Genomic DNA, 25,774 nt, shown 5'->3' with positions numbered 1-25,774 from the left:
ATTGAAGCATTGGACAGGATTAAGTCCGGTGTTAAACAATCACATGTAGCTAAAGATTTAGGTGCAAATGAATCAACAGTTCGAGGATGGAAGAAGGAAGAAGCAAAATTAAGAGAGATGGTTGTGGATATACATAAAAGTGAGAGAATGATAAGGAAAAAAGCAAGACTAGCAGGAGACACCCAACTTGATGCAGCCCTGTATCAGTGGTTTGTCCAGACTAGAGATGAATAAGTGCCTTTATCAGGACCAATTGTTAAGGCACAAGCCGAAAAATTACACACCGACTTACATGGGCATGATTCCAGCTTCAGAGCAAGCAATGGATGGCTGAATCGTTTTAAGTTCGACATGGGATTAGTCACGTGACAGTTTCTGGAGAAATTTGCTCTTCAGATTCTGAAGCTGCTATTAACTATTCAGATGAACTGAGGGAAATAATGCAGGAAGGTGCATATTCCCCAGAGCAGATTTATAATTGTGATGAAACTGGATTGTGCTATAAAATGATGCCTGACACCACCCTAGCTGTGAAAAATGATGAACATAAACATGAAGGGTTTAAGAAAATAAAAGAGCAATTAATGTTGTTGTTTTGTGTCAATAAAACGGGATGACACAAACCATTATGTATTGGAAAATTCAAATCTCCTAGGTGCTTCCATCATTTGAATGTGAACATCCTACCATTTTCGTATGATGCCACAAAAAACGCATGGATGACAGATGCTTTTCATTTGAAAAATGGTTTCAAACTGAATTTGTACCAGCAGTTCGATCCTACCTCAGAAATCTGAAAATAGAGCCGAAGGCACTGTTATTATTGGACAGCTGCCCCACACACCCACCTGCAGAATGCCTGGTTAGTAAGGATGGAAAATAAAAGCTAGCTTCCTCCCAAAGAATACAACTTCCAGAATTCAGCCTCTGGACCAAGGCATAATATCAGTTTTTAAAATGAATTATCGCAGAGAACTTGTGAAAAAGATTGTTTGTGATGAAACCTCAGTCCAGGCGATTCTAAAAAGTTTAAATTTGAAAGAAGTAATGTACCACGGTGGAAAATCTTGGGATGCCATTACGCCACACTGCATTGAGAACTGCTGGGAGAAAGGACTTGGGGCAGCATTTATTTGATGGATTTTCTGAGAATGATGTGTTCCAGACTGAGAGGGCATTTGGGGAGCTGACGCAGTCACGTGAAAGCGTTGATGAATGGCTCAATTTTGATAATGACTGCCCAGTTGCAGACCACGTTTTGGATGCGGAAATTATTAAAAATATTAAGTTCAATAACACCAGTTGTGATGCTGACGATGATGCTTCTGATGATGACAGCGAGGACACCACACCTAAGGATAGTCCACCATTAGCAACAGAAGCAGTCAAAGGTTTAGAGTGTGCTTTGAGATGGATGGAGACGCAAGATATCGACTATGTTCAAATTCTTCAGCTGAGAACTATAATTGACTTTGCCAAGAGCATGTGACATTAGCAGAAAGCAGCTGAAAATCACAGAGTTTTTCAAACAATAATAATGTATTACAACTGACAGATGAGAAATGTAGTGGTATAAAATTTATACAGACACCATTAATTAACCTTCGGATGTACTATTTCATCATTCATTACGTACACACGTTACGTAATTTTTGTTAATTTTTTTCCATTGAATTCAGTCACATAATGATCTGTGACAAAATTATTGAATATTTTACATCTGTGTGTGGATATTTTTGATGGAAATATTTGTATTGTGGATTCAATGTATGTTATGAGATTTGCTGGTGAGTACACGGTGTTGATACTCTTTTCATGCTATAGATTAGACATGTATATATAAACTAGACACGTGTATGTACCAATGCATGGTTCTCTGAATAAAATAATATATTATATATGCAATTTCTGTTATCACAGCAAATGTTTTTCTCATTTAATATACATTGATCTAAAATGGTAATTGTGCCAATGAAGCATGCATTTTCGCACCCGCCATTATTATCTCCCCACTTCCGCCCGCCCCCCCCCCCCATCCAAAAATGTGTTGGTACTGTACATGGCTGCTTGTAACATGGTTCGGTTCATAACATGGTCGGATTCTATGGCTCCCAACTACCGTGTTATAGCGGGGTCCCACTGTAGTATGCTGTACATGGTGCAATATACTATTTCAAGCTGAAAAAGTACGGGTCAGATGAAAATTTATCTGTACCCTCCCCCCCCATTTTTTATTTGACCCCCAGTTCCAACACCAAGGTTTTTTTTTTTACCCTCAATTTTACTCCCCTGGGGGATACATTGCATTACTTAGTACTGGTTGTTTTGAAAAGTCATGTCATTGTATTGGTGAATGTTTTCTTGTGATCGCATTGATGGGTTTTCATAGATATTGCAAACATAATTTCATTACTTCATGCAGCCATTACACTTGGTAGTCTTGCAACCCATTCACGAGATCTCGTCTTTCTGAATTATTTCCTTCGCATACTGATATCCAAACAATCGCTCAGCAAGTGCTTAATTAAATTATTCAACAACTGCCTGATCGCAATGAATGTCCTTGACTAATTGTGAGGTTATGTTTTATCATCAGAGATGATACTGCACCAAGAAATTCCTTGCCATGATAATAATAATAATAATAATAATGAGGACTTTGTATAGCGCCTAATCTTTAGAAGCTCTAAGCGCTTTACATCATTAGACAACACCTATAACATAAAAAAAACATATATAATGATATTATTATAGAAAACAAACACCATGAAATTAGAAAACATAAAAACATGCTGTAAATATTTAAGGTAGCGAACATTATTATGTCTTTAAGTTTGTTCTTGCAGTCGAAATAAGTAAGTTTTAAGAGCACTCTTGAATGGGATCACTGTGTCTTTGTGTCTAAGTTCAATGGGCAATTCATTCCACATTGCTGGGCCCTGGTATGCAAAAGAATATTGTCCATATGACTTTGTTTTCGTAGTGGGAATAATGAGTATACGATTGTCAGAAAAGGAGCTTAAGTATCTTGCTGGTGTGTACACAAGGGTGAGGTCAGATAGGTATGTTGGACTGGAGTCCGTCAGTGAAACGTAGCACAGAGAACAAATTTTGTGTTTGATTCTGGATCAAATGGATAGCCAGTGTAGGGTACAGAGCAGGGGGGAGGCGTGCTCTGATCGTGGTACTCTAAGTATGATCTAAGCAGCTGTGTTTTGAACTTTCTTAAGTTTCTGAAGTAGATATCGAGATGAACCAGACAGAATTGAGTTACAATAGTGAAATCTTGAAAGAACTAATGAACATACAAGTTTTAGTGGCATCAACTGAAAGATATCTGCGAATGGAGCTGACGCGTCTCAGCTCAAAATATGCAGCCTTGCATTTGTTCATGACATGTTGGTGCAATGTGAGAGTACTGTCCAGACTGACACCTAGGTTTTGTACAGACTGTGAATTTAATGTTGGTGTTACTGGTATTTATTATTTGAGGTAAAGGATGTGACTGAGAAAGTCTTTGTATTGTGATCAGAATGGCCTCAGTTTTATCATCATTCATCTGTAGCTTGTTACATGTCATCCATGATTTCACATCAGAAATGCACCTCTCTACACCCTGGATGGTAGCATTAACTTCAGTTGGGTGGCTAGATTTGAATATTTGGGTGTTGTCAGCGTACAACTGGTGAGACACTGGATGTTGATCTATGACACTTTAGAGTGGCTGAGTGTATAGAATGAAGAGAACAGGTCCAAAAACAGACCCCTGTGGAACACCACAACATATATCAACTGTGCTGGAGTGTATTCCATTTGCAGACACAATTTGTGTTATGTTGACCAAGTAGGACTTGAACCAAAGCAAAGCTGTATCATGAATGCCAAATACATGCTGGAGACGGGGAAGTAATATATCATGGTCTATTTTGTCAAATGCTGCAGACAAATCAAGGAGGATAAGGACTGTAATCTTTCCGCTATCCAAAGCAGAGAGAATGTTATTAACTACTTTTAGAAGAGCAGTTTCAGTACTGTGGCAAGGGCAATATGCAGATTGTACATTGCTAAAAAGGCTGTTTGAATTAAGATGTGATACAAGCTGGGATAGAACAACCTTTCCTAATATTTTTTATATGAATGGGAGATTAGAAACTGGGCAGTAGTTCTTTAAATCGTTATGGTCGAGTGTTGGTTTCTTCAGCAGAAGCTTTACAATGGTGATTCTGAAAAATGATGGGAATTCCCCAGCTGAGAGAGAGGTATTAATAACATCAGTTAGTGAAGGTAATACTGGATCTAAGCACTCAAGCAGCAGTGATCTTGGAATTGGGTCAAGTTCACATGACTTTGGTGCACTCTTCATCAGGATTGTGCGTACGAAATCCATAGAGACAGGTTCAAATGCTGCAAATGGTTGCCGCTCAAATTCTGTATCCCAACTGTATGGTGACGATAAGTCAATTGAAATTGTGGTGTCAAGCTTATCTCTATTGGTTTGTACTTTGTCACAGAAGAAATTTGCAAACATGTCTGGAAGGTTGACTGGAAAGAAGGTAAGTGGAAGTGGTGTAGATTTGTTCCTTGACATTGGCTTGTTAGTAATCAATAAGAGCTCTTTGCAGCTGGAACTTTCCATGATCTAAGTACTGTACTGGTCTGATTTTGCTGCATGTTCTATGTCTGTGACGTTCTTCTTAGCGGCTTCAGAGATCTGCTTGTGAATAGTGAATCTGGTGGAAAGCCAAAGCCTCTCAGCTTTACAGTGGTCTCTTTTAGCAGTGCAAAGCTGGTCTCTAACACTATTATACCATGGAGAACACTTTTGAATTGATAATCTGCACTTGGTGGCTGGGGCATGTTTGTTGAGCAATGAACGCAGGCAGTTATCAAGTTGTTCTGCTGTAGGAGGTAGGCAAGTTGTTAGGTTAGCTTGGATGTCATGCATTAGTCTGGTTCTATGTATCATACGGAGGTTTCCCTTAGTAGTAAATAAAGACGAAGGGTTAGGGACTGATATGTCATGATGGCATATAATGCAGAGGTGATATGATGCAAGTTTGTGGGATACCAGGGAAGAACGTAGAATATTATCAGGTCTATGAATAACCCCATCTAAATTGTGACCATGTTTATGGATGGGTTTGTTAACTGACTGTTTGAGGTTGAAAACATCAATGGAGTCAAGGAATTTTGATGTATTTGGGTTTCCAGGACAGTCAAAGTCAAAGTTGAAATCTCCAAGAATAATCATGTTGCCAACTATCAAATTTCCATACTCCAGGAGATTAGGAAACTGCTCCAAAAATAGAGATTCAGTCAGCTTGTTTTTTTCTACTAGGAGGAGGGCAGTGAAGGCAGAAAAAATGGACTGACCATTGTTCCAGTGTAAGTGTGGTTTGGACTAGTTCAAATGATGTGTGGTAGAAATTGAAAGTTGTGGTGTGGTTAAGACATTTGATCATGGGGTTCTTTGTGATGACAGCAATTCCATCTCCGCGAGAGTGGTGGGGGAAGACTTGATGGAGTAACCAGTGGGTGTTAGATTCGCATACTTGGGCTCATCGCGTGATTTTTTAGCCATGTTTCTGTCAGGATAAAGACATAGATATTCTGATTGTTGATAAAATTAACTATTTCTGTGCGCTTTTTCGGTGGTCCTACTGAATGGGCATTGAATAAAACAATACACAGAGGTATCTGTTGGATAGTTGACACAAAGGTTGATGATTTAATAGGAATTTGAATTAGGTTATCTAAATTAACGGTCAAATTTGTAAATTGTTGAGTCGGAAAGAACGTAAGGGAGATAACTGGAATTGTTCGACCTGTTCTACGCCAGCCAGCTTTGAAACGTTTCTCTTTTTGCTTCTGTTTACATTTAAGTAATGAAGAATGTAGTCCCAGTTAGTTTAGTCTAGAGCACAATGTAGTGTGGAGAGCCAAGGAGTGGTCATTTAAAGCAATTAACGAGGGTCCATCATAGCATAAATGGGTTGACTGGCGAGTATCATGTGATGGTGGTTAATGTGTACAGGATCAACCTGTAGCAACTGTGGCCATCATTGACCACCACATGAATAAATTCGTTCAAATGCAGATGCAACTTCAGTTGCTGTTTTAACTGATAGTGGTTCTGCTTCTTTATATCTACTTGCAACATCAACAACATAAGTGTTTTAACGGTACTGTGTAGTTAAAACAAAATATCTGCTTGATGAGCCTCATTGGGAGTGCTGACATCAAAATGTGGGTACTGAATTTGTTTCGGTGGTGGTAGCTAAATCTGCCATATTGCCTGTCGTGCTAACCAATTTGCAGCAACAGAACGTATGACATTTGCTGCATCAGCAAGTTTACTAATCGCTGTTCTACCTTTCCAATATCCTCTTGGGCTATAATAAATTGATTCCATTAAAATAATCGGTTGATTAATTACCGGCCCCTAGCACTAGTTTACCTTTTATTGCAGATCTTACTAGGAAACAAACAAGTTTTTCTCTGAGAGATTTATTCTTTATGGAATTTAACAAGTGAATTAACTTCACATCTGAAATATGTCGTTATTGTAGATATTGATTTTTATATGCTACAGCATGATTGTGACATGCTTGATCAATAGCATTTATTAAACAGTCTTGGTTGATCTCGCTTGTCAAGTCGGATATCGCCAGGTTCCAGGACCACAATAATTATATCCAGGAAGATGTTTTTCTCCTGGCTCTTTAGCGCATGGAGCTCCTGGTAATTTTCCTGATGAAGCACCACCAGACATTTTGTTTCCTGACTGTGTTAGGAAAACAAATTTGAATTTTTTTGTACCTCAATTCACACATTTACCTGTAAGCGCACAGTTTTTATTTTTTGCTATTATTGTTGTTAACTCGCTTGTGGTGGTGGGTGCTCTGCACTGAACACAATATAAATCCATATTATTTATTATATTTGTACCACATGGATATTGATTTTTCAGTGACACAAAAGCAAAAACCAGTCAAACATCATCCAGTGCTACCAGATTTTGTGTTAGAACATGAGCTTTCCACTTGATCTATAGTATCGATTGTAGAAGATGATCTTATAGCGTCGTCCATAGCAGACAATCTTAATGCAAATAAATCTGTTATCTTCCTTTTTGGCATACTTAAGCTCAGTTTGTTACATTCTATAAATTTCTCGCATGGATCAATGCATCAGATTGTTATACCCCTCTAGGGGACAATTAAATCGGAACCCCTGGATCATTTCTGCACACAAAAAAGCCATAGACTGGTCCCCTGTCAAACATATGTATATAATTACACATTATGTGCACTGTATCTACCTTATTATAGCTTGATTGAGATCACTGGCAAAATGGATGACTAAGACTTCATTTTTACAAACTGTCATTTTTAATTTCTGTTTTTCATAAAAATGAAACAAAAAACTAACTGGCATGCATAGAGTACAATTTCAGGAACCACAAATAATTTGTGACCTTTCCCCCACTGGTTTTGAGAAGTTGCATGACTAATAACTTTTTGCGAGAACTGTGCAATCCTGCAGCCTGGAAGCATCTCTGTAAATGTTGTGATGCAATCACAAAAATTGATACCCACAATAATAATAAATAATATTCACCAAAAGTATATTCAGTATTTCATATGTCAATATGGGATGCATGAAAATTTAAAGTTTGACAGCCATAAGACAAATAGAGCAAGCTGAAAAGATATGAACTGTAAATGGATTAAAGTAAGAAAGGTGTTGATTGGAAGCATGTCATATTGACTTACTGGTATTGAAAGTTTATTGATACTCCATCTACAATGATACATCAACATCTTACATTTGGTAAGACCTGATTCAAATGTGTAACCAATTTATGGGGTGCTGTATATCCAACACACACCAGTAATCACTAGAGTGGGTCAAAATATCCAATGATTTTGTATAACCTGGAGAATATTAAGTTTCATGAGTATAGGATATGCAGGATCCAAAATAGAGGCTGTACCAGATTCCACTTGTGAAATCCTGAATAATATGTTACATTGACATGCTTCTCATTATGTGGCATTAGACTTAAAAACATACATCCACTTGTGAAGATTTGACAAATTTTGAAGTAAAACTGTCAAAGAATGTTAGTCCAAACAAAGAAAGAAATGAACACGACAGAAGTTTTCCATTTCCCTATCAAAATACGTCAAAGAAATCTAGTACTGATTCAAGATATAGTTTATGCAAATATACTTTTATATTTCAAGTTCGGTGAATAAAGAACTTGCATTAGAAAATGGATCAATGTCTGAATAACCAATTTTATGATAAAAATTAGTAAATCTATTCAAAACAGTCACAACTACCTACTTTTGATAAAGCATGGAAGGATCCTGAAGCAATATATATGAAGCATCTAAGATATAGGCTGCAATGAAATCATTTTAAAAATAAACTAAAAAACTATTTACTCTTAATTTTATTGACACTGTGATAATAAATCAAACAGAAATAACCACTTACTTGTCATGCAGAGCTTTGGTTAAAAAGTAATCTTCGGCTAGATATCGGCCATACCAGTTTAATCCATTTAACTCATCCAGCAATGGCTTTTTAAACATGTAGGACATACCAGTACAGCAGCACAGGTTTACAGCATTGAAACCCAGATAATATCTAGCCATGGCACCACCAAAATATATCTGTAAAAGAGAAGATAAAAGTCACTGAAAGCAGCAGACCAAGTGTTGTACCTAGACTGTTTTACACAGGTACTACATCCTGCCATACCAAAGGTGTTCTGTTCTCAATGGATGATGCCTTGTCTTAATTCTCTGCAAGTTTTCTGAATTATATTTAGTAACATTCTGAATGAGCAATTTGGTCATTAACTTGGCATCATATACCTCACTTACCCATTTTTCTAACTTGCAATCCAATTACATCAATGGTGTGCATATAAATGCACTCTCTTATAATGGGGTTGCCATTAGAAGAGATTTTACCATGTTAAAAACGTCCTAATAGGCAAAGAGCACCCTGTCCTGATTAGTGGTCTAGGGATAACACAGACCTGACCTGCAGAGAGCTACCAATCAATTAAGACAGCTAAGTGCTGGAATTCACAAAAGATCTGACACAGCCTCTTTCAGTTGTATTTTGTAACACAACAACATATTCAATATAAATAATAGCACTGAAACAAATATTCAAATAATTTTTGGCAACTATTCAAATCACAAATTGGCATTTGTATATTCATTGTATCATTTATAGATGAAGATGTACACTTTCAATACACTAATGCCCGATGTACAATAAAGCTTAAGAGCAAAAATAGAAAAGAGTTTGAATTAATAATTGGCAAGATAAGTTGTAATCTTGCTTATTTTTAAAAGATGTTAGCTCTTTAAAAACCGGACAAATCTAATTATTATCGAACCATCAATAATAAAGCCACTCAGCCTTTTTTTGTTTGCCTTCAATGCATCCTGTGTGCAATCATAGATCAAATCCAGTGTAAACAATAACAAACAGATGTTTGCTGAGTCATCTGGTATACACATACAAGCAACAAACAATGGGGTGGTCTAAATAACTTTCTCATCCTAATTTATAAGTAAATTCACCAATGTCATTAAGGGAAAACAATAGATCACCAATGTTCATCAACTTAAAACAAGTTTATTGGCCAAATTGTCATAAGCAGTTTTATTCAATGCCACATACCCATCCACTAACCCCTTAATCTTAATTGCTTTTATTTTAGAGTGAAATGTAGACAGCTCCAAATCACTGCTATATACAAAAGCCATTTGTCATTGTAATGCTAAAGTAACATCTATAGTTGTATTGTTGTCAGCCAATGACTGGAACAGCACCAAATAAGTTTCAGGTGTGGGGGATTTGCTATTATATTCAAACATACTTCTCCCAACTTTTCCTCTGCAGTTGTGCAAATGTCTTACTTAAACAGAAGTTTCAATGTTTTTCTTTGTCTTTCAAAGAATGACTCAACTGTTTTTATGGAGATCACCCTTTAACCATGAAATCCTAAGGTTTGCTCCCAAATTTCGTCCACCTGCTGAAATGTTCATCTCAAGTACATTCCAATGTAAGTACCCTGGCTTCCTATATGAAATAACTCCTGCGTATCCAGATGGAGTTTTCTTTAAGTCTGTTATTGAGGCTGTTGGTTTTATTCCGAATTACCATGAAGACCTAAGTATTCTAAAAATCATATTCAGACATTTATGACTAGTTTTAATTACAACTGTATTAATAACAATTAAAAAATAATGGCTAAATAAGCCTTCAGAATTTAAAGAGCTGTGCAGACTTCGAAAAGCTCACCCAATCAGACCCAGCTCACACAAAAATTATGAATCTTGAGTTGAGTCAATTACTGATAGTTGTCATCTAGAAATTACAACAAACATATTGAAAATAGCCAAGTTTTCAAAACAATTGTCCATCAATGCACTGGTCATAAAAGTTAATGTTGATACAAACACGAGTCAAACAGACAAGTACATACTAAAATTGTGATGTTTGGTGAAAGCTGGGCAAGGCTTAGACAGGCTATACATATTCCATCAATGTATCAAATGGTTTTGAGAATACCCCTTAAATCTCAAATAGTTAATTATGATGGGTCACAGTTGTTTCCATAATTTGTTCAAAATTGTGGCTTTGTAGCTTCTGATTTAACCCAAGCTGACAGTGCTGCTGGTAAATATTTCACGTTGGCAGTACAATGAATATCTGAATAAAATTCAAACATAAGCTATGGATATTCAAACTGAAAAATGTAATATTTGTTTCAACATTAATAAAAATTAACAATATATTAGTCAACACCTTGGTTATATGTTACAGAATAAAATTATTTGCAAGGAAAAATTCAGCTCACTTTTTCTACAGTTGCTGCAAATCCTTTTTGATCCAAATAAAAAGGCATTTGATGGCACACAGCAACATTTGGCTTCTGAAGCTTGCATATCATATCTAAAATAATGTCAGTATTACCTATAAAGAAAAGATAAAAATATTTATGAATTCAGAAGACATAAAAAATGCATTAGCATTAAATACTTTAAACTTTGGGATGGGAAGGTAAGCCTAAGCAATATATGACAACATATAATCTTAATTTTTATTAATCAATATTTATATTAAAGTAAACATGTGGACTTTAGCCAGTGTTTTCAGTCATCTGGGTATCACTGGTACCCTGTTGTAATTTATCTGGCTCATATCTTGGATGAATAAAAAATAATAATAAAAGCTTATCAGTCATTTAAAAAATAACATGTAGACAACTGAAGTTACCAACACCCTTCTCCTCCAGATAAGTATGGTTTGTTTGGTTAGCTAGTTGGTTTTTAAAAGTACTTTCTGCACTTTATTAGCTATATCATGTGGGGATTTGGAGCTAAGTGCCTTTCCCAATGACACACCAAGGTACCCAACTCAGGCTGATAACAATGGGTACTGAATCCACAACTAATAAATTACACTCTACCAAACGAGCTACCAACATGTGTAAGCATAATATCAACCATTGGTTTTCTGTTTCATAAGTTTTGCTTATGTGCAAAGTATCTTTAAACACAGAACCAGTCTAGATCATGTCTAGTACTGTGGTGGCACGTGCTAACTGATTGGTGACTCGTCTAAAGTACATTTTCCTTTGAGTATCCATTCTTTTACTGACATTTAACCAAAATTCCATTTTCTGTATCTTCCAAATTGTAGTATGTGCCACAGCTGAAGTCAAAAGTAATGTTTTCAACATGATGCATCAGTTGATAACTGGCAATACCATAAGCTGTGACTACTGCAGACATGCACATGCACACACCCAAGACTTACTTTTGATTCTGCTGGTACTAATCCAAACCAGATCATATTTGGCATTATCATAGGCTGGAGCCATATTGTGCACCATGGGATTAATAATTCCATCCCTGCCACCTGTAAAAGCATACAAAGTAACTGTAAACCAAAACATAACATACGTCTATGATATAATGTTTGCTAATTGTGCTAAAACAATAAAGTGACTACCCGGTACATTATATTTGTACATTAAAAATTAAATCTTCACAACAGTAATTCTAATCATAAACACCACTTAAATTTAATACCTGCAGCAAGCAATTGGTCAGTAAAATGGCATTACCAAAGTATACCTAATGATCAAATACCCCCAAAAATAGTCTCATCACCCCAAAATATCATGAATGACTGAGTCAAATGTATAACCTGCCAGTACAAAATTATTTTACCAAATATTTCATCACTAAATGTCCAAAATGGCACAAAACTCTAAAAATACTAGCATCACTGTCTGTAATAGTCACCTATGGATCTTGCAGGAAGAGACTCTTTATGGACAGCTGTTGGGTAATGTGTTATAAATTGTGGATTAACAAGCTTAGAAAACTTGCTACACATCCTCCAGGAAATTATTAGTTGCTATAATTTATGTTATCTGTTCTGAAAAAGTCTACTCATCCTTATCCAATCAGATGAGTAGAGATGTGATTTTTTTTCAAGCCCTGATAGAGAATATACCTCACTCAACCTTTTTTTATTTATTGGTCAATTGGGAAGTGATCTATGTACAGCCAAGTTAAAATGAAGGTATTACATATATTCTACGAATACCAGTTATTTATACTTGAACTTAATGTATCTATATTCTGTGAATACCAGTTATTTGGTACAGAAACGAACATACTTTATCACCAATGAAAAATTAAACAAGGAATAAAATAAATTTGTAAATCATTTCACTGACTTATCTTCAAGAATTTGGAGTTAATGAATATTTATGAAGCAATGTTTTTATAAGCAGAGCATGCATCATAATACATTCTTTAATTCTGAACAACTTTACTAAATTGATTTAAACAAAGTTTAGAACATTTGCCAACTTAAGCATGTTGTGCTTCTGTATCTTGTATGTTTGTCACTTTAGCATGTATGGTCTACAAATCATGTCTATATAAGAGTCTCAAAAACAATACAATTATTTTGCCATGTAAGGCCCCCCCCCCAACCCCAAAAAATTTGAGTTTCCCAACAGCCGACTGTCCCTCTTTTTCATTGCTTACTCTAGCACCCCCCTCCCTCAGGATAAAAAAATATTAATAATTAAGAATAGATAAAAATTAAAAAAAGAATAAAAATTCCAAAACTGATTGGTGCAATTAATTGAGCCAGTTAAGCCCAGTCCTTGATGCACATAGTACATTATAGATATAATAATCAATTATATATAATGTTTAAAACAAAAAAATTATTTTTAAAAGTCCCTATCAACCTAATTTTAAAATCAGTGCAATAGGAAACACATTTATTTTTTTTGGCTAATTACACCTACCTCTTATTTTCTCTGAAAAGCAGAGATTTACATCAAAAATATAAATAGGCTTGATACATGGTTCCCATGCTTATTTAAAGAAAAAAATTCCAGAAGAATTTAATTTTTTTTAAATGTTCACATATGATCATTAATAAATGAAATTAAAGAACATTTTAGCTTATAAAACACATTATTTCAAATCAAAAGATGTTTGTTTCAAGACTCTCCCATAAATTTTGAACTGGACATGTGACCATGTATTAAACCAAAATTTATCACAAGAAACAAGTTTCACTGCTGAAAATTTATAAAAATTTGCATGCTGTGTGATTTCACTTTAGAGAATGAAAATGTCAACTTTACTCTGCTGTGCTGTGTTATGTTGGCATGAGGAAAGAATAACAGAATGAACTAAACTTTTAATTCTAAAGAAATCAGAATAATCAGTGGTGAATCAAGATAACAATGTCCCAAGTAGAATAGATGTCCCAAGTAGAATATCTCTTAACTAAAACAACATTTAATTAAAACAAATATTAGTGTCAGCAAATTGAAAACCTCATACAAGGATCTGGTACAGGTACCACTTGATATCGATATGCATTTGGGGTGGAATGACACACCTGTACCGCATGTCAATTCAAGAAACTGCCAGCAATATGATACATTATTGATACACATAATGTGTTCTTTTATGTGATTTACTGCTTGCATATCCAGTATGCAGATTACTGACACATACTTACATCTATTTATATGCCATTTTCATCCAAGACAATATACAAAAAAAATACTTTCAAACAGAGTACTTATTAGTTGTCACCAATTTCAATATTTTAGGCCATATAAGGCTGCTCCATTTTATCAGATGCAGGACTCACTTTAGCCACCAGACAGAGGTATTTTGATTACATAAATATCTTTACTTCTTAATTTCATTTAATTTTTCATTCTTATTTAGTCACTTTATCTTAACCCTGACAGATAAATATATTTTGTAGTACATGATTCTGCCCGGGTAAATTGTTTGCAAAAAGAAATGAAAATTGTGTTCCACTTTTAAATTGCCTGGATTTTAATTTGGCTTGGTAATCCGCCATCTCTACATTTGCTGAAAGGGTGACTGACTGGCATGCCATCTATTTTTGTTCATCCAGCAAGTAAATCAGATTTGCATTTAGAACTATTTTCAGGCTCAAAATCACCCACTGGTATCTCCATTAACACTTTTCACAGCTCCAATTATCCAATATGCTTCATAATGTAATATCTAAACTCAACAAACCAAAATAGCAGGCACTATTAAGAACTACATTCCTTTTCCAAAAATAATACTAATAATGATAATGTAAAAACATGAAACAAAGTCAGAAAACATGAGGCAGTTCACTATGTTGAAATACCTTAATGGTATTCTGAATGGAGTTTTGCATGCACAAACATTGTCCAATTAATGTGAAGATCATTTGATGTTAAACGTTGAGATATGAGATGAGGTTTGACCTACGAAACTTTGGCATATTTGATCATGACATTTTTATCTGTCACTGAAAACATCCACCACGTGTGAATTACTTCTTCCATTCCTGAATGTATGCCACCCACCCTCCACTGTTTAGATCGCCATCTGCATCTCTTATAAATGTGTACTCTGTGTTTTATACTAAATGTGAGTATAAAACTTTGCTCTGGTCCTCGTAATTTCATGCTGTTGTGATGAGTATTAATGATTTCAACAAGGAATTCATCTATAGACATCAACAGTTCTACAAGCCATGGGACATCAACATTAAGTGGAAAGAAGTTCGCATGCTAGCAGTTATTGTGCCATATTCATTTCCATGTTGGACCATGCGTGTGTCATGCTGGAATTTCACATGAAAAGTTTAGGAAATGAATTATCTTACCTTCCATGATTTTGGAATATCAAAGCCAGAAACATGATGTAGAGTTTTGTTACCGAAACAGCAGAGATGCAGGATAGTGATGGAATCAATGTGCCCGGCCATCTGAGGATTGCCAGGGAACCTCGGAGTATTGGTTACAAAAACCTTGGACATTGAGAATAAAATATTGTCCTTGGACTATTACCTCGTAAAGTCAGCAACCAATACTCTAAGGTTTATCCTAGGAAATTTGTCCAAGATTTCCTAGGAAACCTCAGAACATGTACAGCCAGGTTGTAAGTGGATCACAATGCTTGAGTACCCATTTTGTCATTTTTCCAAGAGACAGCCACCTAGTGCTACCATGCTTGTACACCTTAATGATATCAACACCTGCTTCTTCTTGGTAATGTATCAATGTATGCATCCTATTGGTGCTCTTTTCCATGTAGTAATAAATGTCATGAAAGAACGATTGTACATTAATAGCAAGCTCTTGCGAGCCCATTCACAAGCCAAGTGTAGTCGATGACAAATGCAAAATGCAGCAAAAATACATAGGCACCACTCTTCATTCCTATCATAACACTGGCACTGTCTGTGATGAATGCAATGCAATTATTTTTACAATGTTATCCTCTGTTCGCTTTTCTGTGCACTTCAAGAATGTTAGAAGTTTCGTTCTTGTATTTCCATTTTCACTACAGCGAACAAGAAGTGGGTATAACTTGTCTCCCCTGTCATTGTAACCATCTGTATCAATGCTAAATGACCCACTTTTCATTGTCTGAACTAAACTTTCTATAGAAGCTGCTGCCAGTTCCTTAACAACACATGTTGTCTTTGTTCGTCCACACTGATATTTTTTAATGATGTTGTATGCTGAATGGGATGGATGTAGGAACATAGCCTTGAAAAGGGCACCTGCATGATCAGCTGCAGACAGAGGGATATTATCTTCAATGAGAAACCCAGTAAAAAGTACTTCAGCTTTGGTCACAGCTTCCTCAAGGGATGAATCCACAAGTCTGAAACAATCTGACAATCCTGGGTGTTTCTCTTTGCCAGTGGAGATTTTAAGTGTCTGTGAAATAAAGTACATGAAATTTAAAATACTGACTCAGAAACAAAAGGTACCAAAATATAAATTGCATTCATTCACAAAAATGAATTGCATTTAATGTTTCTTACTTTTTATTAAAACTTCAGACACAATTAAGTATTTCTCTTCCCAATCTTACTATATATCTTAGGCAAGCAGATGTAGTTCTTAGGAAAGAGCTGATAAATCTAAAATGTTAAAGTACATTTTCGAGTTTATGGCTAAATAATAATAATAATAATTATAATAATAATAATAATAATAATGAAGTCTTAGTATTTTCATTATCTGCAGATGTATCGATTCAATTGTCATTTATTAAACTGTACCTGATTTAACTGATCTATCAGTGTATCCTAATTTCACTAAAGATAATCATAAATTTTAATGCTGGCACTCAAATTACAATTTGCAGCATACAATTAAGGCCATAAAAATAAACAGTAAGATAAAAAAACTTACTTTTGTGACTGGAGAGGTTGACGACAATCATCAGGCCCGCACCTGGCAACAATTAAACATGAATTGCGCGTCTTGTGAAACGCTGTATGTTTACAGACCTGCCAACCCTGACGAGTCTGTCTCAGTAAGACAGTTGATTTTTTTCGTAAGATTGTCCAGTTTTCAGTAAGATGTAACAAAATATCAATAACTGCTATTGTACAGCTGGAAAATGCAATTAAAAGTTCGATGCATTGACGATAAACAATATGTTCAACTGAAAAGTTTGTAAAGTACGCGTAGACTTTATTTACCACTAGTACAGTTGCACAAACTCTAGTTCCAAACCCTATGTAGCTCAATGGCTTGTTGCTATCTCTCAACCTGACATAATTCTTGGAAATTCTTTTCCATTTCACATGACAACGGCAATCATATCTCCCGCCATGAGACATACTCAAATTGGAATGTGATGTCCAATAAACGTAAATGAGTCCTTTCCGGCTTTTATTCACAAGAATCTGAATACTCCTTTTTATTCCTCTGTGTTGATTGTTAACACTTTTCAAGAAGCTTATTTTCATTTTTCATCTTAAACATGTATCGCAATCCTGACGCCATTTTAAAAAATGCTATAATCAACAATTTGATTATGCAGACGCTTCGCATGAACAAATAGGTGCAGTACCTGGGGTGCTGCTGTAAAAAGTTAGTCTGGTTCCCTATTTTCACTAATACTAAGCAGTGTATCCTCCAGGGGTGTAAAATTGAGGGTACAAGAAACCCCTAGGTGTCAAAACTGGGGGTCAAATGAAAAATGTGGGGGTCAAAAATGTACTGACAAATTTTCATATGACTCGTACTTTTTCAGCTTGAAATAGGATATTGCAACTTGCACAACATGCTCTCTCTCTCTCTTTCTCTAAACATACAAATACACCAACATGCACAGTTAACAAACAAATGCATTGTCCATTCAAAGAATAATTTTACTAGTTCATTTTTCTTTTAAAGTCGTACTTTTAACAGTCTCCTCAACAATATTATAGCCCAACACATTACATATAAGCCAATACAAAAGCCAAATAAATCTTTTTAACCAAATAGGAGTTAATTTACTGCCTTTCATCAAGTGTGTACTATCATAGGTTTCATTGTACTTCGTCCTAGAACACATTTATCCAAATATCAAAGAGGATACTGATTCATCTTCTTTCTAATAAGTTACACTTGAACTTTAAAATCTTTCTTTTATTGCAGTAAAAGTTAAAAAGCAACAAAATCTGCAATGACCCGCTGACTTTTTAATCCAAATAACGCATTTGTCTCTGCAAGTTTACTGATTTCTTTGTTGTGAAATAATGTCTTAGGTTATAATGTGTTCTCCAGATATCTTATGGCGAACGAGGGCCTAATTTTAAAAATTTTAAAATCTGTCACGAAAGGATTATTCACTTTTGCAGTCTTTGCAATCACACGATCAGAAGTCACACAGGTAATCATAATGAATATTCCAGTCAAGGGAATAATTTTCTCCATTTTTCATTAAAGTTAGATCCACAGTTACTCTTTTGTGTTCTGCTTCTTTCACTTTCTTCGCTAATGCTTTTTAGTGCATGACGTTTTAATCTGGAGATCACTTTCTAATGCAACGAGCCTTGATGTTAAATATCTAGAACAGCTTGCTGAGCTCGATGGAAATCGCGAGAAACTCGCGAGATTAGGGGAAGCTACTCTGTCATAACATTGCCTATGCTAGTCTGGTTCATTGTTTTATATGTTCCCTGCGTTGCACTTTGCTATACAAATAGAGGAGTGCAAGGCAGGGAGCAAACAAAGCGGGGAACCAGTCAATGCCTATACGCGAAGTATATACGATGCCATCCATCGTCCAATGCATTGGGTATTAAATACATCATGATCATATTATGAAAATCCTTTGCATCAAAAAAACGCACAGTAACAAAATGTGTGCATCAATTTTCTCCAGCGTGCGTCCCTGACGCACAAATGTGTGTAAAGGGAAACACTGACTAAGATGAAACCTGGATCCAAATAAAACACATGACCCAAGTATCTGGTTTTTTTGACAACGATTTTTCCTTAGATTTTGCTAGTATAATGTCAGTCCATATTTTAAGGGTAATTTTGGTAAGACTTATGGCAAAATCGTAAGAGTTGGCAGGTCTGCGTTTATCACTTCCACGAGTCAGGCATCGAAATTCCAGGCTATAAGAAGCTTAATCCGAATCTCCCTTTCTTTTAGACATTGTAGAAAAGATTATCAATCACAGTGATTCAAGTTTGCGAGGTTTTCACAGAACTTCGGCACACTTCCAATCTTACACGGGGCCCCGAGTGGTCGAGTGGTCTAAAGCGCTCTCCGTTACGGATCACTGCCATCTCACCTCTGTCTGCGTGGATTCGAGTCTAGGATTCGGCCAATATGGGTATGTGAGAAAGCTTGCCAGTAGCTTCTCGTGGGTTGGTGGTTCTTCCCAGGGTTTTCCCGGGTTCTTCCTCCACCATTAATACTGGCCGCCATACATAGCCTATCGTGTGCTGAAAAATGGCGTTAAACCGCACAACAACAACAACAACCAATCTTACACAATGGGGAATTTCCAAAACATTTTTTGTTCAAAATGAATTTTTCATAATTCTTTTTTGGACAAAACAATTTTTCCCCAGGAGAAAAAAAAATAATGTGGGAGAGCAGGAGGTGCGGTAAAATTCAGGGAGTCCCCTGCAAAAAAACGGGAGGGTTGGCATATCTGCCCCATGCTGACACCACATGGTGTTGGTGACTATCACCTTTTTGATAGGCAATTGGCTCTGATCCTATACCCAAACATAAATCTCCAAAGATCAAAAATAGGGTGGCAAGGGTCAAAGGAAACTCGGACTACTTTATTCCAAACAAGTTGTTGCAATAAAATAATTACCATGGTAATGGCAGCAAAAGGGGTGGCAATATGGTGCTAATTTGTAGATGGCGACTGAGTATTGCCAAGTCTTTTTTGTTTTAACTAACAAAAATGAATGCTTGTGCCTAGAATAGCTGATATGAATTCTCAATTTAAAAAATAAGAAGGGAAACGACTAAGAAAATTCTGGCCAACTGCAAAAGATTAAAAAAAGGTATCATTTTGTACTGATTTTTCCACCACTTTGATATGTGTAACAGTACAGCAATATAACGATGAATCATTTCACTGCTAATATGCACTATCTACAAAGTAAACATTTCCTATCACAGTATATAAAAAAACAAAAACAAATGCAAAATATTAGAATCTTATCTTAAAAAGGAAAAACTTTTAATCCTGAAATAATTTGTGCCAAAAACAAAAACTTAATGTTTTTCAAGAAACCTAACCTCAATAAGATGACTTGTTAAAATTCCATCACTTAAAAAGACTTAATTACGAAAGGGTTTGTTCATATTTTGACAAAAAAGACCTTCAAAATTATACTGTATAAAAAAGGATTGAACTGTCTGTAAAATCAACTTATTTCTGCATGTAATCCAATAAACCAGTGACCAAACCTGTACTGATACTCACAAGGGCTACATCATTTCTTAAAACCTGCCCAATATATATGGGACAAAACTTCTCCCAATTCTCCTGTCATATCAAAAGTGAAACTGGTGATGATAAGCTGCACAATTTATCTTTTACACTCTCAGAGATCACATGTTGCAGACATGTTGGCTTATTGGGAAGTTAGACTGGTCTTCATACCTTCTACATAAGAAAAGATACACACATGGTGCTGTCTGTGGACTAACCAGTCTACTAGATGAATGTAAGTGACTGAGTGTTTGGATTGACTATCCAAATATGTTTATGGCAAACATCCAAATCATCCATACTGCAACCTCCAAATATTCAGTCTGAACTCAAAAAATTTAACTCACGATCAGTTCAGTTACACCTCAATTACATAATTGTTTCCATTATCAAGTGGTAGCAAAAAATTCCTGGATTCTTCCCAACTTTCATCAATATTTGCAAAATTCAAGAACTTTTCACTTTCAGGAAAATAATTTCTCCCAACAGTGTGGGAACCCTGTAGATATCAAAATGACCTTAAAAGATTATTACCAATAATCAAAATACTTACTGTAGCTGGATGTATTGATCAAAGCTCATGATTAAAAGAAAACTGCACCACTATGAATTACCATTAAAATGGGTGGGAATACCTCTAGTATTGAACTCAATTTTGGAGAAGAGTTATCTCCCTCATGACAAATGAAAAAGAGCCTTGTGTCAGATTATCTACAGCTCGTTTATTACCCTGTTAACAGGAACTATAGACTTAATGATAAACTTCATTACTCACCTATAAAAAGTCTGACATCAACCTTAGGATATTTTTCACACAGCTTATTGACTAATGCTATTGCTTCATCTTGTTCATCTTGAACACAAAATAATAACTCAAACTGAAATTAGAATAAAAGAATTTGTATATTATATTCATATAAATTCATATATATACGTTATTATATGGGTACTGTGAGATATCATGGGTGGACAAAATGGGCAAGTCAACCATGCAAAAACAATGCACCAGACATATCAGACAGCAACATCATTATCTTTTATAGTCTATCTTGTACTTCACGTTTACATTTATGTGGAAGAGTTTATCTTCCTAAATGTTTATGCAATTCATTTTTCAAACATTGGTAACAAGATGATACTACAGTTAAGAGGTGCTGTACATACATAGAAACATACATATATACATACATACACCTTTCCCTCGATAACTCATGCACAACAGGGTCCATTAACATAGACCGCACTATAAGTGAGGCATGAGTTACCAAGGGACCTCCAAAGATTGAAAAAAAATCACTTTGACATCAAGAAAACTGGGGGGGGGGGGGGAAGAAAGCGGCTTTAGGGAACTGGGCTGTTTAATAACTGAATCCTCATTTTACAATCACGTCGACAATAATTTTTAACAACGTACTTTTTCTAATGAAGTTGTTCATTATTCTGTTTAAATAACATTTATTTTCAAAATGTCCAACATATGAAAGATCGTTCCAACTGGTTTCAACAACCAACATGTATACACAAAAAATCTGTGTATTACGTCGCTGCATTTTGTTTTCTTGATGAGTCTAGTCCAGAGCAGGGAACTAGACTAACTGTTGATACACCACCAAACAAGATTCCTTTTTTAAAAACACACGCAACATTTATTGTGTGAGACAATCGTCTACGTTGAAACTCAATTTTTGTATGGTTCAATTAGTACAATATTAATGTCATGATTTTATTGGAAGTAATAATGAAACTTCTTATTATCCTTGAGGATATCTCTAAGTGCCAGTTCAATAATTCTCTGAAACTCACTTGCCCACAATGGTCCGTATCTGTGAAATCAAGCTCTTTATTTTACGAAGTATTCATTTCACTTGGCTGCCTTGTTATCTTTGATCACAGTTATGAAAGAAATGGTTAATTTAAGGTATTTTATGTTACATACACAATAACATTTATAAGTGTTTCATTAATCAAATGAAGTGAGTTCACCCAACAAACAATCTGGGCCACTAGATTTTAAGTTTGTAGGATTTTCATGCCTTTTAACTTTTCTTTTATTCCACCTCGTTTATTTGATTCAGAAGACACAATTAATGTGATAATACAAAGGAGGCCAGCTTTTAATTCAGTGCAACAACACAACAAATATTTCTGCAAGTCAGTTATCAAAACACAGTCGGTACTTAATTAGGTTCTCAGAGAACTGCTTGCATACATAGCTATTACGGTAGATTGATGCATTTTACGTTTATTTACATGAGGACACATTGCATTTATGACGATTACACTTAAAAGGAACTAAAAGATAGAACTACAACACATATTTCAACTGACAATTTTTCAAATTTAATTTGTATTTATTTATTAAAGTACTGCCTCCACTCAGTAAAAATGACATTTTCATTGATCGAATTTCCTTACATACCGTTAATTGTAGTGTACTAGGAATGTCATTTGGATGTGATGTGATGTGATTTGGATTTTTAACATAGCTTTAACAATCTTTCAGTCATATCGCTATGATGTCTGCAATGTGGCAGTTTATAGTGATGTCTAGCACTGGGGCATCATGCTGCAGACATGTAGCATGATGACCCACCCAGTCACATTATTCTGACACCAGACAGACCAGTCCTAACACTAACCTCTTAATGCTGAGCACCAAGCAAGGCAGCTGTTAGTACCATTTTTGTAAGTCTTTGGTATGACTCGGTCGGGGATCGAACCCACGACCTCCCGCATCCGAGGAGGACACTCTAACCACTAGGCCGCCAGAGCAGTGAATGTCGTTTGGAAAGAAAATGTAAACAAATTGTATGACCTATTTTCAAATTTGATATTTCATAGAGCTGATTAAAATTTCCAGGTCCTATCTACCATTATTGAAGATAAAACAAGTGATACATCAAAGTTTCTGTTACCAAATTTGATTGCAATTTTCTTAAAGTTCAACAAATAGGGATCAATTTTAGGGGTATTTTCTGGTTTAAAAATGGGATGCATGCCACCTGAACAAACATTATAAGCAGGTTCGCGATTTATCTGGGCGAGAGTTATTGAGGGAGTGGTGTACATACATACATCAATTTGATATGTACTCTAATTTATAATTATCATAGATTACAATATCTCTGAACATACTATAAGCAACCTCCCATGTGCTTTTTTCACTCTTTATTCAACTACATTTCAGAATTTAATTTCAAACTTTCATAAATCATATCTGTTGTTTGACTTTCAATTTCAATGTTACTTTCCTGTGAAACTTTAAAAGTTGTACCTCTTGTTGTTTCTAATTCATTCAATTTCAAATATTAAAATACAGAAGAAAAAAAAATCAATCAAAATTAAATGCATGCAAGCATGTAAAAAAAATCTCATTTCCCCACACATTTTCATCACAAATAACACCATGTTTGAAAGGTATCTCCACACTGTAGTCCACAAACAAAATATTTAAACTGCTATAATTCCGTGTAAATCTAATCAATCATGTGCACATGCATGCAAATATGCATACAATATTACATTCATCAACCTCAGGTGGTTTTTGCCAAACCATGCCATCAAAGTTATTTGAAGAAAACAAACGTTTAAACAAAATATCTGAAATTTTTTTTATAATGGCCTGAATGTCTCATCAGATCATCTTGTATATGAATACAAACATGCCTACCAAATTTGATTTACCTACCAGACAAGGATTTGGCTTAATCATGCTACAAGTCCAAAATTTGAAAAAAATATGTAAACCAGTGAAATATTGCTGTGATAGCCTGAAATCCAAGCAAGTCATCTACATGTGAATTCATGTTTGCTTACTAAATTTCATTTGTGTAACTTGAGCAGTTCTTGCTTAATTAAGTAAACGAAGTTTATGTCAAAAGGTTCTAAGGCCAAAAAGCTCACGTGTAATACCATAACATTACTGTAAAGGTCTGAAATCATTTTTGTTATTCATACATGTTGAGTGGTTTTTGTGCAAGATTCTAAAGATAGATGAACAAGCAAAAGCAATGATGAATCAACTGACAAAACTGAAAAAAAGATACCCCAGCTGCAAGAAGAGAACACATAAAAACTCAAATAACCTTTTCGTAGCTGTGGAAAAATAAAACACTAAGAGTACTCAAGGCACTGACATTATACAAGCCAGAAACAATTTCCAGGAATTCAAGATAAGACAAATTCTTTTTTAACTGTCAAGTGCTGAAAATATTTCTGATGTTCTTGAACAATATGATTTTTGAATTAGGCACTCTGGTGGCAATATCGGTGTAAGACTGGCACCATTTTCATTTAGGACCAACCAACAAAAAGACTCTTGGTCAAAACCTGATTATCAATATAACCATTCAATCTAAAGGAGCAGCAATGGGAAGAGTTTCAACATGGCCATTGTGGCAGCCATATTTGACATATGCTGTGCAAAATTTGGATTCAGGACCAATGAGATTATCATAAGAATTACTTTAGTTAAAACCCTATATTGATATGAACATGAATCCTGGATGAGTAGCAATAACAAGATCTTCAAAATGGCCGCATTGGGAGCCAAATAATTCATGTCAGGTGGGCAACTTTTCCATTTAGAACCCACTAGACACCAGAAGAAATTTCCTGGTAAAAACCCCTGCAAATGTCATTCCATTCAAAAAGCAGTGATAAAATAAAAATGGATGCCATGGTGGCCATACTGAATGCCAAATCAGCAACATTTTCATTTAGGACAAGCAAAGTAAGAAGTCCTTAGTAAATGCCTGATTTCACAACAGAAAGGACCCAACCAATATCCATGATGCTCGACCAAGCATCTGAAAAGAAGTTAGGTGAGTATCTAAGTGGACATTTGCGATAGGGATGTCCAGTAGTAGAGGGTTTGGGCTTTCTGCCTTCCCCCTTCAGCAAAAAAGGAAGGGGAGGGGGTAAAGAACTCCCTCTCTCAGCTTCTTTTGCATTTACTTGTGTGCAGTGAACCCAACTGATGTGGAGGTCTAGACTGATACTGTTTATTGGATAGGGACTACATCTGTTTGAAAAACTTGGCCAATAGCCCCTGACTGAGGCTGATTCACATTAAGGCTTCCCGACAGATTGCAAAGAAGCAGTACTGCAGGAAGACTGTTAATGATCCTGTAAGTGTTTAGAAAATTTGCGATAACAAAATATGAAGACAAGTGCCAAAGTGGCCATACTGGAATTTTTTAAAATTTAGGACCAACTATTTATTGTTTAGTTTTCAACATAAACCATGATATGATCATCCTTTCTGGATTACAGTGGTCCCATTTGGTCTTATAAGATGGGTTGCCTTTCCCGAGTAAGACTAAATTTTGTGTGAGAAGTATATTTAATGTATACATTAAGAAAGCTACATACTTCAAAGCATTTAATATCTTTATCTAAAAGTAACATCAATTAT

The 25,774-nt window shown here is 35.5% G+C and overlaps 1 protein-coding gene across 3 annotated transcripts in view; it reads right to left on the bottom strand.

The window, feature by feature from the left end:
* Positions 1 to 25,774, bottom strand: part of LOC149801590 (ceramide glucosyltransferase-like) — a 132,274-nt gene that overhangs the window by 27,282 nt on the left and 79,218 nt on the right. For all 3 annotated transcript variants that reach the window (XM_089955841.1, XM_089955842.1, XM_089955843.1), the window contains exons 5-8: positions 21,134 to 21,236; positions 11,857 to 11,958; positions 10,895 to 11,010; positions 8,506 to 8,684 (exon numbers count right to left, since the gene is read on the bottom strand). In XM_089955841.1, the coding sequence (XP_089811967.1) occupies positions 8,506 to 8,684; positions 10,895 to 11,010; positions 11,857 to 11,958; positions 21,134 to 21,236 (500 nt within the window). The remainder of the gene's footprint in view (positions 1 to 8,505; positions 8,685 to 10,894; positions 11,011 to 11,856; positions 11,959 to 21,133; positions 21,237 to 25,774) is intronic.

This window comes from Sinohyriopsis cumingii, chromosome 4, assembly GCF_028554795.1.
Source record: "Sinohyriopsis cumingii isolate HCF-2022 chromosome 4, ASM2855479v2, whole genome shotgun sequence".
Taxonomy (NCBI): Eukaryota; Metazoa; Mollusca; class Bivalvia; order Unionida; family Unionidae; genus Sinohyriopsis; species Sinohyriopsis cumingii.
The sequence above is the reverse complement of the archived record's forward strand: the minus strand, read 5'-3'. Positions and strand labels throughout refer to the sequence as shown.